At 31.6% G+C, this 13,096-nt stretch overlaps 1 protein-coding gene across 1 annotated transcript; it reads left to right on the plus strand.

The window, feature by feature from the left end:
* The first annotated feature begins 2,279 nt into the window (after nucleotides 1-2,279).
* On the plus strand, nucleotides 2,280-6,761 carry LOC108485611 (respiratory burst oxidase homolog protein D-like). The gene is made up of 12 exons (XM_017789470.2): nucleotides 2,280-3,134; nucleotides 3,218-3,377; nucleotides 3,465-3,513; nucleotides 3,652-3,765; nucleotides 3,858-4,283; nucleotides 4,404-4,790; nucleotides 4,883-4,978; nucleotides 5,100-5,215; nucleotides 5,303-5,405; nucleotides 5,504-5,565; nucleotides 5,678-6,207; nucleotides 6,303-6,761. The coding sequence occupies exons 1-12, from the start codon at nucleotides 2,486-2,488 to the stop codon at nucleotides 6,410-6,412; spliced, it is 2,802 nt and encodes a 933-aa protein (XP_017644959.1). The 5' UTR covers nucleotides 2,280-2,485; the 3' UTR covers nucleotides 6,413-6,761.
* The last annotated feature ends 6,335 nt before the right edge of the window (nucleotides 6,762-13,096 follow it).

Genomic DNA, 13,096 nt, shown 5'->3' on the forward strand with positions numbered 1-13,096 from the left:
TTTGTTTTTTTAAGGATATGATAAAGTGGTTTAATGGTCGAATTGATGAATGTCAATTTTAAATTTAAATATAAATCATGTTATGCCAAAATATAAATGTTACTTGTGAAAGACAGCAACCATTTAGTTTAAATCAATCATTGTGTCACTTTTAAAGTAAATGTCCCTCAACATAAATTCATATTCCTTAAAATTCAATCCATAACTATGTACCAGTGATTTAGCATAAAAGGAAACCAAAATTCTTGAAGCTTTTCATCCAAGTTTAGTATTATTTTGAAAAGTGTTTTTGATAAATATTTTTGAAAAATTTTGTTTAAGATGTAAGTATTTAATATTATTATAAAAAGTACTTTTGAGAAATAAAATGTCTATTTTAGACAGGATAGAAATGATATTATAAAGTAACAAATATATATTTAAATAATGTTTAAATTAATTAATATTATAATATTTTAACAAGCATATAAAAATAATTTACTATAACTTTGTTGTTAATATTTTAATATATAAAATATAAATTTTAAATAATTTTAAGCAATTAATATTTATAAAATTTATATTATATAAATTAAAAGATATTGTATATTACTATATTACATTATACAAATTACATTACAAAAAAAAATCTGAGAATTTTAACTTTGAAAGAGAAAAGAAAAAGAAAATGGAAGTACAGTGTGTTTTGGGAGAAAAAAAATAGAGAGATGAAAAAGTTAAAATCAGAAGTGTTTTTAGCTCAAAAAAAAGTTAAAAATTTTAATTTTTTTCAGCTGAGCAAAAGTATTTTTAAAAATAAAATTTTTTAAACAAAAGTAATTTATTTAACACAGCCTCAAAATAAAAAATGTTTTTAAAAAACACAACTAAATAAAACTGTAATGTGTGATAATGTTGGGTTTTTCACACTGGAAGAAAAATAGAACTAATTTATCCGGATAAAATATGAAGCTCTTGTTGAAGCTAGAGCAACAAAGCAATAATTCTGGATAAAATATGAAATATGTTTGAGGTTCAAAGAAATGAGAGTTGCAAGGAAAGCAACCAAAAACAGAAGCAAAAAAGATGAGAAAACTAAGAGAACAAGAATTGGCTATTCTCATTACATTAATTCATCAAATGTATGATGTACATATATAAAACTACAACAATATTTTTAACTTGTAGAAGTGAACAAACATTAAATTCATCCTAATGATAACCTAGGACCTGTCTAAAACTGGAAAGTACTTGACTAACTTTATCTAGTCAAAAAAGTTTTCTGTCAAATCATATACAGGTCGTCTGTTGCAAAAACGTACTTCATCGGATAACATACGTACATTTATAGTTGTTATATTTTATCCGGGTAACATACATACTGCTATTTGTTGCTACCTTTAACAGATAAGGAGGGCAACCCCATGAAAGAAAATTTTACATTTTTTTCAAATTATTTGGGGGTGAATAAAGGAAAAATTGGTTCTAATAATTACCTTCAACCAAACCTACTCTTATTTTCGGGCTTTTCTTTCTTCGTGGTAGGTTGATATAAGGATGATTATTTGGATTTTTTTTTTATTGATTTAAACAACTTCAAATTGTAATAAAAAAATCTCAATACTTCATATTAAATAATCATCAAGCCTAAGCCAAATAATAAAGGAAGATGTATATAAATAATCGTATTAAACCAAATAGAAACTTCTTAATGTTTTTTTTTATCGTACTTAACTTTATGAGATATGCACAATTCATAGGTTTCCATTGCTTTATGCTTTTATTTAGAAACAAAAGGAAAAGAAAAATCAAACAGACCAAAATATTATTATAAAGTAAAAACTAAAAACATGAAATAGAGGAAACCAAAACATTATTATAATTACTTTTTTTGAATAAAATTATAATCATTATTACTTTTACAATTGAATTAAGTTTTTTTTTATATATATATTAATTGTTGAATTTAATTACTGAACTCAGTAATCCAAACATATCAGACTTTCGCTAACCTGCTGATTTTAATCAAACAAATGAAAAAGTGTACTTAAAGTGAAAATCAAGATTTGGGATTCTAAGTTATCCAAAAAGGAATTTGAGTTGTATATTCTAAATAACCCAAATAATACTTTTTGTTTTCATTTTAATCGATTTTGGAATAATTATAAATAATAAATAAATAAATTTGGGGTGTGAAACGGCGTTTGACTTTGACCGGCGCCAAGAACATGACTTCCTGTTGAGTTTCTCATTGCATTTGCGTATAAGAGTGTGTTTGTTTCCCTTGAGAGACTGTGTCTACTATTTATAAGGAACGAAGCTCTTTGCTCTCTTTCAAAAACCAAAACAAACTTTAGAAAAATCTTCCTTTTCATTTCATTTCTTTTCGGAATCTCCAAATCTTTTGATTGGTCAATTTAGTGCAAAAGGAACCAACTTTGAACCCTTTGTCTGTTAATCTGAAGTTGACAATTCCCACCCTTTGGTTCAATAACACCAGAAAAAAATGAAGAATGAAGATTGGAGAGGAGGGTACTCGGAGACCAATTCCGATACAGAAAGCATAGCCAGCGAAAGGGCGACGTTTAGTGGACCATTAGGGGTAGGTGTTGGCATTGTTTCCAACAAAAGAGCTTCCAAAAAGAGTGCAACGTTCAATCTTCCACCCGAAATCACCATGTCCAAGGCTAACTCCGCGCGCACCGTCGCTAGTTTCGATTCTTCGGCCGTTGCAGCTGCAGGCGATGATGACTACGTCGAAATCACCCTTGATATCCTCGACGACTCCGTTGCGGTTCACAGCGTTCAAGGTGCCGATGGAGGCCACGAAGACCCTGAGTTATCGTTGTTAGCTAAGCGAACTCTAGAGAACAAGTCGGCTTCTTTTCGTTCCTATCTGTTGAGGAACACGTCGGCTCGAATCAAGCAGTTTTCTCAGGAACTGAAACGTGCAGTTTCGAGACGATCTTCTAATGCAGGCAGGAGATTCGATAGAAACAAATCTGCTGCAGCTCATGCCTTGAAAGGACTCAAGTTCATCACTACAAAAACAGGGGCATCTGGAAATGGATGGTCCTCGGTCGAGAAACGATTCGATGATTTAACTGCCCCTACTAATGGCCTCCTTCACCGCTCCCAATTCGCCGAATGCATTGGTACGTATTTTCATGACCCAAATATCACATAAGGACCATCAATTCTAAAGCTTTACAAAACTTTCTTCGTCTTTCAAACACAGGGATGAACCAGTCTAAAGAATTTGCCGGTGAGCTGTTTCAAGCACTAGCTCGGAGGCACAATGTAACTGGTGACTCCATCAATAAAATACAACTCAAACAGTTCTGGGACCAGATTTCTGACGAAAGCTTTGATTCTAGACTCCAAACGTTCTTTGACATGTAAAGCTAATTTTCTCCATTTTTTCAAAAACGAATTGAATTTTTACCACATGAATTTGTTCTTAAATGTAATTTGTAATTATGCAGGGTGGACAAAGATGCTGACGGAAGGATCACCGAAGCGGAAGTCAAGGAGGTAGGTGTCTACGTACTTGGTCATGCCGACCTCATTCAACTAACTAGAAATGACAATTTTTGTTCACATTAAGTTACTTTTTGAATATTTTGTCATTTTAAAAAGACAAATTCTAACTGTATGCACTTCATATTGTAGATTATCAGTCTCAGTGCTTCTGCAAACAGACTTTCAAACATTCAGAAACAGGCTGAAGAATATGCAGCTTTGATCATGGAAGAATTGGATCCAGATAATGCTGGATACATCATGGTAAAAATACCCTAAAGACAAATCTATCTTGCTTGCTTTTATCTTCTGCTATTTTTATTTCCTAATGGTTATTGGTTTTTGGCACTGAACAGATTCACAACCTGGAAACTCTCCTATTGCAAGCTCCGAACCAATCCGTGAGGGTAGGCGATAGCCGTATTCTGAGTCAAATGTTAAGCCAGAAACTGAAACCTACTCAAGAGAACAACCCATTAAAAAGGTGGTATCACAAGACTAAGTACTTTATAATTGATAACTGGCAAAGGATCTGGGTTATGATGCTGTGGCTTGGCATTATGGGAAGCTTGTTCGCTTATAAGTTCGTACAGTACCGGAACAAGGCCGTTTTCGATGTGATGGGCTACTGTGTTTGTGTTGCTAAAGGAAGTGCGGAGACTCTTAAATTCAACATGGCTTTGATTTTATTACCGGTGTGCCGAAACACCATCACTTGGCTTAGAAACAAGACTAAATTGGGCGCTGTTGTTCCTTTTGATGACAACTTGAATTTCCACAAGGTCAGTGATACTATTAATGCAAGTCTTTTAACTTTGTTGCCTTCTGGAATTGTGACAGTTCTATTTCAACTTTGAAATATGAAATCAAATCGTTCTTTTCTAATGTAATGTAACATTCAGGTTATTGCTGTTGGAATCAGCATTGGGGTAGCCCTACACGGAATTGCTCATTTAGCTTGTGATTTTCCAAGGCTTCTTCATGCCACTGAAGAAGAATATGAACCAATGGAACCTTTCTTTGGGGAAGAGCAACCTCCAAACTATTGGTGGTTTTTGAAGGGAGTTGAAGGTATAACAGGTATTATAATGGTGGTGCTAATGGCCATAGCTTTCACACTTGCCACTCCATGGTTCAGGCGCAACAAGCTCAATCTTCCCAAGTTCCTTAAGAAGCTCACTGGATTCAATGCATTTTGGTATTCCCATCACCTTTTTGTTATTGTCTACTCTCTCCTCATTGTTCATGGTATTTACCTGTACCTCACCAAGAAATGGTATCAGAAAACGGTATGCTTTTTCTTCTTTGTTCTTCTTCTCATTTCGATTCCCTTCATTAGTACATTCATTGACAGTAGTCAATCTTTGTACCTTAATTACAGACATGGATGTATCTAGCAGTGCCAATCACACTTTATGCTTGCGAAAGGTTGATTCGAGCTTTCAGATCCAGTATCAAGGCGGTTAAAATTCTCAAGGTATAAAAGCCTATTCTATATGCTTCAAGTATCCAACATTTGCAGCCAATTGCACTGAAAGTGTCCACATTTCTTTTGAAACATACTGATATGCTGTTTTGTTTTCTTGACAATATGGAAGGTTGCTGTATACCCTGGAAACGTATTGTCACTGCACATGTCAAAGCCCCAAGGATTCAAATACAAAAGCGGGCAATTCATGTTTGTCAACTGCTCTGCAGTCTCCTCATTTGAGTGGTATGTACATTTCGATCCTTGTTCCATTCCTCACTTTGCTTCAAGTCTACCATTTAGTTTAACTGAGCGAACCATCGGCAAGTCCAGGCATCCATTCTCCATCACTTCAGCACCAGGAGATGACTACCTTAGCGTTCATATTCGAACTCTGGGTGATTGGACAAGGCAGCTCAAAACAGTTTTCTCTGAGGTTGGTTAATGTTCCTACTCTCCTATGACGTTAAAACTTGAATCTGGAATCAAATGCCTTATTGGTTTTTGCTCGTATTGGATTTGGTTATTAAACAGGTCTGTCAGCCTCCACCTGCTGGGAAAAGTGGATTGCTTAGGGCAGAAGGAACCAATACAAGGTAAGATTTCCTCATCCTCGTATTCAAGTCATTGAAGGAACCAACATTAATAACGTCAAACGTCTAATGTGTTAATACTGAATTGCTTTATGTTGCATTCACTGATCTACAGCTTCCCTAAGATTTTGATCGACGGTCCATACGGTGCTCCAGCGCAAGACTACAAGAAATATGACGTGGTCCTCCTAGTAGGGCTCGGAATCGGTGCCACCCCAATGATCAGCATCGTGAAGGACATCATCAACAACATGAAAATGGAAGAAATGGAAGAGGATTCGTTTCCAGGGTCAGGCTTGGAGAACGGGAACTACAACAAGAAGAACAACAAAGGGTTCAAAACAAGGAAAGCCTACTTCTATTGGGTAACAAGGGAACAAGGGTCGTTCGAGTGGTTCAAAGGGATAATGAACGAAGTAGCGGAGATGGACGAGCAGTGGGTGATCGAGCTCCACAACTACTGCACCAGCGTGTATGAGGAAGGAGACGCCAGGTCGGCTCTCATAACCATGCTTCAATCATTGCACCATGCCAAGAACGGTGTGGACGTGGTGTCGGGAACAAGGGTCAAATCCCACTTTGCCAAGCCGAATTGGCGTCAAGTCTATAAGAACATTGCTCTACATCATCAAGGCGCAAGAATTGGTCAGTTTTCGCTTTTCATCTAACCATCCTTTTTTCTAATCTATACCCATCTTTACTAAAACATTGTTTTCCCATGGATGAATTCAATGATGCAGGTGTTTTCTACTGTGGGGCACCCGCACTAACCAAAGAGCTAAGACAATTAGCTTTGGATTTCTCTCACAAGACAGGCACAAAGTTTGATTTTCACAAAGAGAACTTTTAACAAAATCCAGACTCGTGTTTTCTTTTATTTTTTCTAAGTTAAATGGTTTTTAAAGTTTTGTATATGATTTAATAAATTTAAGTGGATATAGCTTTCAGAAATATATATATATATATATATATATATATGAATATGGTATTTAGCTTCTTTTTTTTTTTTGTATGTGAAATTCACGCATTCATAAAAATGGCCTTATTCTTGTTGAATATAGAAATTTTGGTTACACTTACATTTCTCTAGCACACTGAAAATTATTGTAACAATTGAACCGCCTCTATATATGTAATCGAAGTCATGTTTTTGGAGTGGGAAAGTACTTCATTGTTTGTCAACCACTTCGTTGTTAGAATTTTGATCATTACTACTACCTTTCTCAATGGCTGCCACTTAAATCATACTATCAACTATTATTACGCAGTTTTCAACTATCCATCGATTCTCCAAACTTTAGAAAATATAAAAACCAGATTGAAATGCAAAGTCGCAGAGTCCCGTAACGTAAACGGCTAAAGTAAAAAAGTGGCTATTATGAGGATGTAATGATGTATATGGCAATTGGCAATTGTTTTCGGCCACCTTTTGTGGTGCACAAATCTACTACAAATTGGATGTTGAACCGTTATATCAAGGTCAAGTTAATTAGTTGCGTGAGTCACTTTTGATTTTGTTTTGTTTTTTTTTTTTTACTAAAATGCCACCATATTATATTTTTAGATTAAAAAAAAAAGGATGCTTATCTGATAGACTAAAATTATATCATTTACATCATCTCATTTATTTTTATAATAATTAAAGTTATATAAAAATATGGGTAAACTATGAAAAGAGTCACTTTTGCTTATTTTAAGTTACATTTTAGTCACTTATGTTTGAAATGTTACGTTTTATTCACTTACATTAACATGTTGTAATATTTTAGTCACTGAGCTGTTAATTACCATTAACGATATAACGGTAAGCTAAAGTAACACGTTATATTTTCATTAAATTTTCATTTCAAAAAATTTTTTTTGGTTAAATTATATATTTGGTCCTCATATTTTTTTCGTTTTGAGCAATTTAATTTTTTTCTTTTATGTTCTTTTAACTTTCTTTTTTTTTCCCTATATTTTTCATTCTCTTATGCTTCTCCCTTTTGTTTTTCTCCCTTCTCCATCTCTATTTTCCACGTAATTTAATTCAAAGAAATGAGATTTCAAACATGAGGCATCTTCAAATTATGTCAAACAGTCAACTAAATGTTACTTGTTAATGTGTAGCTATAACACCCCTAACCCGTATCATCGCCAGACTAGGCTTACAAGGCGTTACCGGTCTTATCACAGTTCATACAGATAAACATCACATTTCACATCTCGAAATCCAATCTCATCAATGCTCGCAACTTAATCAAATATCGAGTCTTAGATCATAACATATACAAAACATATAAACAAACAACTATTCCATTAATCGATTATCAAACATATTATTATAAAGCTTTTGTACATTACAAATTAAGCATCTAACAAACCATATTTCACTACTAAAATTTTTCATTCATTTGTGCGGCATTGATAATATAAAAACATGACCCGATATGCTTTAATTATCATTATACTACGATATTCAAACATTTAAATTAAACTATGTATGTTTCACTTTATATACTAAGCACAAAATAACCATATCAATCCATATCACATGGTTATATTATCATTAACTAATTTTATAACATAATTTTATTTACTTTAAAACTTTATTGAAATATGCGCAAGTCACTATAAAAATAAACAATGCAAAATTATCTATAATAACATTTCAAAATTCAAACACACTTAACAAATCCATTCCTTACTTATTCGGCTATCAAGGTTAACCACATATATAGTACAAATTACGCCATTCAACTACAAGTTTAAATAATCCATTTTCTAATCATAACAAAGTTGATCATTTCACAACCAATGACTATGTAAGCATAATTTATTAACTAAACCTATTACTACCCGAATATAATCATGCATTTAATTCACTATTAACTAGTCATATAACCAATACAACATGTTTATAATATAATCATGAAATCAAACCAATTCATCCTAATTTATATGTACAAATGCCGAATCAAATCATGTTAATTACACATACTATGCATTGTACCAAAATATAACACAAGACCAACTTGCTTCTTATCAATTCGGGTAGTAAAATTAATCACAATAACCATACAAATTTTATATACTTTGTAATAAGCCAAAACGTCACTTATAAAGCCAATATATATAAACATCATATTGAACATTTCTCATTACCGAAACATATGATCAAACACCACAACATATATGTCATATTTTAAGTTTATCAACATGACTAATTTATAGGTCATTCATATCAATACTCGACTAAAACATATAACCAAAACACCATTCAAACATGTCATGGAACATACTTACCAAAATATACTTTTCCCATGTCAAATTACTAAACCATCAACTAACCTAATAATCAAGCCGAACCATATAGCCAAATACCACACATATATACACCATGAAATATACTTTAATAACAAGCCTATGCCATAACTGAATGCATATAAGCATTAATATCAAGATTAAGTCATTTTCGCATAGCTAAATATATACACATTCAAAATATACTAACACAAAGGCTAGCCTATACAAGCCATAAGTTCATAGTTTTAAACTTTTGTAATATCGAAATAACGATCGATAGTGTGACGAATTTCCTTGACGATGCCCGAGCTCGTAATCAACTCCCAAAATCTATAAAACAACAAACGAATACACACAATAAGCTAAAATAGCTTAGTAAGTCAAAAGCAAATAAATTATTTTTAATAACAACCTTAATTTAATTATAGTAGACCAAACCAAACAAACCTTAACCAAATGTACATATATCATTCTTGTAAGTTCAAACATATCTCATAAATATTAACATTCTAATATCAATGGCCAAATGTACATATACTCATAAACATGAATATTACTAACTTTTATATGTATATTTCATATATATATATATATATCATAAGTACACACTTACCTTATTTTTCCCAACCTTTAAACTTAGCACATACTTGACCTCTTGGCTTGATTTTACATTCGATCAATATTCGATATTGCCCGTTGAACCATTCGAAATTAATAAGGATACTCGGATAATTGAAAAGCTCGTACAATGCCAACGTCCCAAACGTGGTCTTACACGTAATCACATATCGATGTCACTATTCCAGACAGGGTCTTACACGTAAATCACAAATCGATGCCAACGTCCCAAACGTGGTCTTACACGAAATCACATATCGAAACCCTATGTCATGAAATATGTATCCTAACTATTCCTAAGGTTCATATGGGGCTTTCGGATGTCGTAACTCGATCAATTCAAGCTCGTAAATACTTCTCCCATACTTATACAAATTCGGCTTGAACATATATATACAAGTAATAATTCAATTCTGCACAAATAATATATATACAATCGAATTTAATGATATTTATTTACTTATAAACTTACCTCGGACAAAGATGAAAGAACCGGGACAACTATTCGACAACTTTAGATTTCCCTCGATCCAATTCTGATTTCCTCTTTTCTTGATCTAAATTAATAAAAATTTAAATTTTTTATTAACATATTCATTCAATTTAGTCCAAAAACATATAAATGGGCAAATTACACTTTTGCCCTGACATTTCACATTTTTTAGTCCCTATTTCACAAAACACAAAATATTCAAAATTTCACCACATTCATGTTAGGCCGAATTTACCTCTAGTCCATATAAGCCCATATGTTTCATTTATTTTACATTTTGGCCCCTTAATTTGCAAAATTTACAATTTAGTCCTAAATAGACATTTTTATCAAAAATCACTTAATTAAACTTGGCAATCTAACAATATATATTTATTTTTCATCATCAAACACAAAAATCATCAAGCTATCAACAATATAAATTCATGAATACATCATCAAATTTAAAAATTCAAGCATGGGCTAGCTAGTACTCATAGCAAAGATCTCAAAAACGTAAAAATCATCAAAAACTAAGCTAAACACATAGCTTAATCAAGCTTGGACAAGGCCGAACCTAGCTTGTTCTTTTTCTTTTGAATTTTCGGCCAAAGATGAACTAAAATGCATGGCCATTTTATGTTTATTTTATTTAATTACATTATAATATGCTAATTACCATTTTAACCTTATAAATTTAATTAACAACCATATATTTCAAGCCCAAAACTAGCCATGCCATTAGTTAATGGCCAATTTGCCACATAAGGACCCCATAATTAATTCCTCAAAGTAATTAAGCACTGTAACAGATAGAAAGCTACTTTTACATTTTATGCGATTAAGTCTTTTTTTTTTTTTAAATCGAGCACACAAACGATAAAGTTTTCACACGAAATTTTCATACATATAATATATCATGCTGTAAACACAGAAAATAATATTAAAATATTTTTCTAACTCGGATTTGTGGTCCCAAAACTACTATTCCGATTAGGGTCTAAACCGGGTAGTTACAGTAGCATTTAACTATATGATGGATATAAAGGCTCGGTTACACAAAAATCATTTAAAAGAACTTTTGAAACTGCCATTGGAATATAGGGAAGGGAAAAGGGAACATAAAAGAAAAAAAGAAGGAAAGTTAAAATAACATAAAAGAGATGGAGAAGGGAGGAAACGGAGGGAGAAGCAGAAGAGAATCAAAAATAAAGAAAAAAAAAGAAAAAAATTAAATTGCTCAAAATGAAAAAATATAGGGACCAATTGTATAATTTAACCTAAAATTTTTGTTTGAAATGATAATTTAACGTGCCACATGAGCTTATTATTACAGCGTTAATGACAATTAACGGCTCAGTGACTAAAATGTTACAACACGAAAACATAAGTGACTAAAACGTAACATTTCAAACTTAAATGATTAAAATGTAACCTTGAGACAAACAAAAGTAACTATTTTAATAGTTTATCTTAAAAATATCAAAGAAAAACCATAATAATAATTTAGTTTATAAAAAATAAAATTTCAACTTTATAATTTAAATCATACCTTTTTTAAGTTACGATCTAAATCATACTCCGTCATCTAAATTATCTCAACTGTTAGTTTAATTCTTTTAATTTAATTTTAATTTAAAAGCTGTTGTATGGTTTGTTAAAAGATTTTTAAAAAAAAAGTTTAAAAAATAAAAGCCAATTTAAATATTATTTTATAAATTAAGCCTATAAAAATATGCTTTTCCTAATAAGATATTAAAAACTAATAAGAGATTTTCCGATCGGTAGAGGCTGTTAATTGTTATACATTGGAACTGAAATTGAAGGGTGAAGACAAGCCTATATGTAATGGCCTAAATTCAAGGTTATCGGAACAGTGGTTTCATAATCACAAATCCGATTTAAAGAGAAATTTATTTCAATATTTTTGCATGAAAATTGATATGATAGGAAAATCGTATGAAAATATTGATAGAAAAATTTTACCGATTTAGTGGTTAGTTAGAAAAAGAAATTATTAAAGAAATTAGGTAAAAACAAGATATCGGGACCTCTATCTTGTAAAACCTAGTCGAAAATAATTTTATAAATATTTATGAAATGTTATTAGTGTGGTATTAAAATTTCGTTAGGAAATTTTAATGTTTGGATAGTTAATTAAATAAAAAGGACTAAATTGTAATAGGTGTAAAGTTGCTAGAATGATTAAATAGCTTAAGAGTCTAATGAGAAAGGATTTAAAAGGAATTAGACCCAAAAGTTATTTGGGCTGGATGGCAAGGGTATGAAATCAGCAGAAAAATTGATAAATTAAGGGTAAAATTGAAATATTGCAAAATTAACTAAATAAAGCTAGGACTAAATAGGAAATATCTAGATTTCTCTCATTTCTCTTCAATTCCAGCAGCTAAAAACGCCATAGGAGGGTTCTATAAGCTGGTATTTCATAATTTTTGCACCAAGTGAGTTAATCCTTGCCTTTTTCTTGTAATTTTTGTGTTTCTAAGACTTTTACAACTAGGTCCTACTATTAAATTCATTAGTTTTTGATTTCATGGATGAAATTGAAAGTCACCATGGTTTAGTGCTGTAATTTTATCATGAAATAGAATGAAATTAAAGCTTTAATTTGTTTATGAGATGATTTTATTAGGTAATTTCAATAGAAATTGATTTTTAGGACCTAATTGTGAAAATGCTTAGAATTAAAGTCTATTGCTGAAATTCTGATTCCTAAAGGTTGTAAACTAGTTTAAGGTGATAGAATAAAATATTAATTGAGAAAAATCAGTTCAATTGAGAGGCTAATTGAGTAGGGACGAAATTATCATTTATTAAAAGCTTAGGGGAAAAATGGTAATAAACAGCTTGCACAAAAACAGTTTGGACAGCAGCAGTAGACTAACTTTGAAAAATCACCATAAATTTTAGAAATCTAATTAGAAGATGAAAAAAATATGGAATTAAAGCTTATTGAGTCTAGTTTCTCATAGAAGAAATAGTGTAAGCAATGGATTTGTAAATTTTGAGATATAATGAATTTTGTGAGATAAGGTCAGAATGAATTTGGGTTCCCCTGTTCTGACTTTGAAAAATCATAAAAAATTTAAGAAAAACAATTATGGGCTTAAATTTATATGTCTAGAATTATTAATGAGT

The sequence above is a fragment of the Gossypium arboreum genome, chromosome 5 (assembly GCF_025698485.1).
Source record: "Gossypium arboreum isolate Shixiya-1 chromosome 5, ASM2569848v2, whole genome shotgun sequence".
NCBI lineage: Eukaryota > Viridiplantae > Streptophyta > Magnoliopsida > Malvales > Malvaceae > Gossypium > Gossypium arboreum.

Coding starts and splice junctions, on each gene's coding strand:
- LOC108485611 (XM_017789470.2), top strand. CDS start 2,486: ATGAAGAATGAAGATTGGAGAGGAGGGTACTCGGAGACCAATTCCGAT. Junction 4,284..4,403: donor ACAACTTGAATTTCCACAAG/GTCAGTGATACT, acceptor TGTAACATTCAG/GTTATTGCTGTTGGAATCAG. Junction 4,979..5,099: donor AGGCGGTTAAAATTCTCAAG/GTATAAAAGCCT, acceptor ACAATATGGAAG/GTTGCTGTATACCCTGGAAA.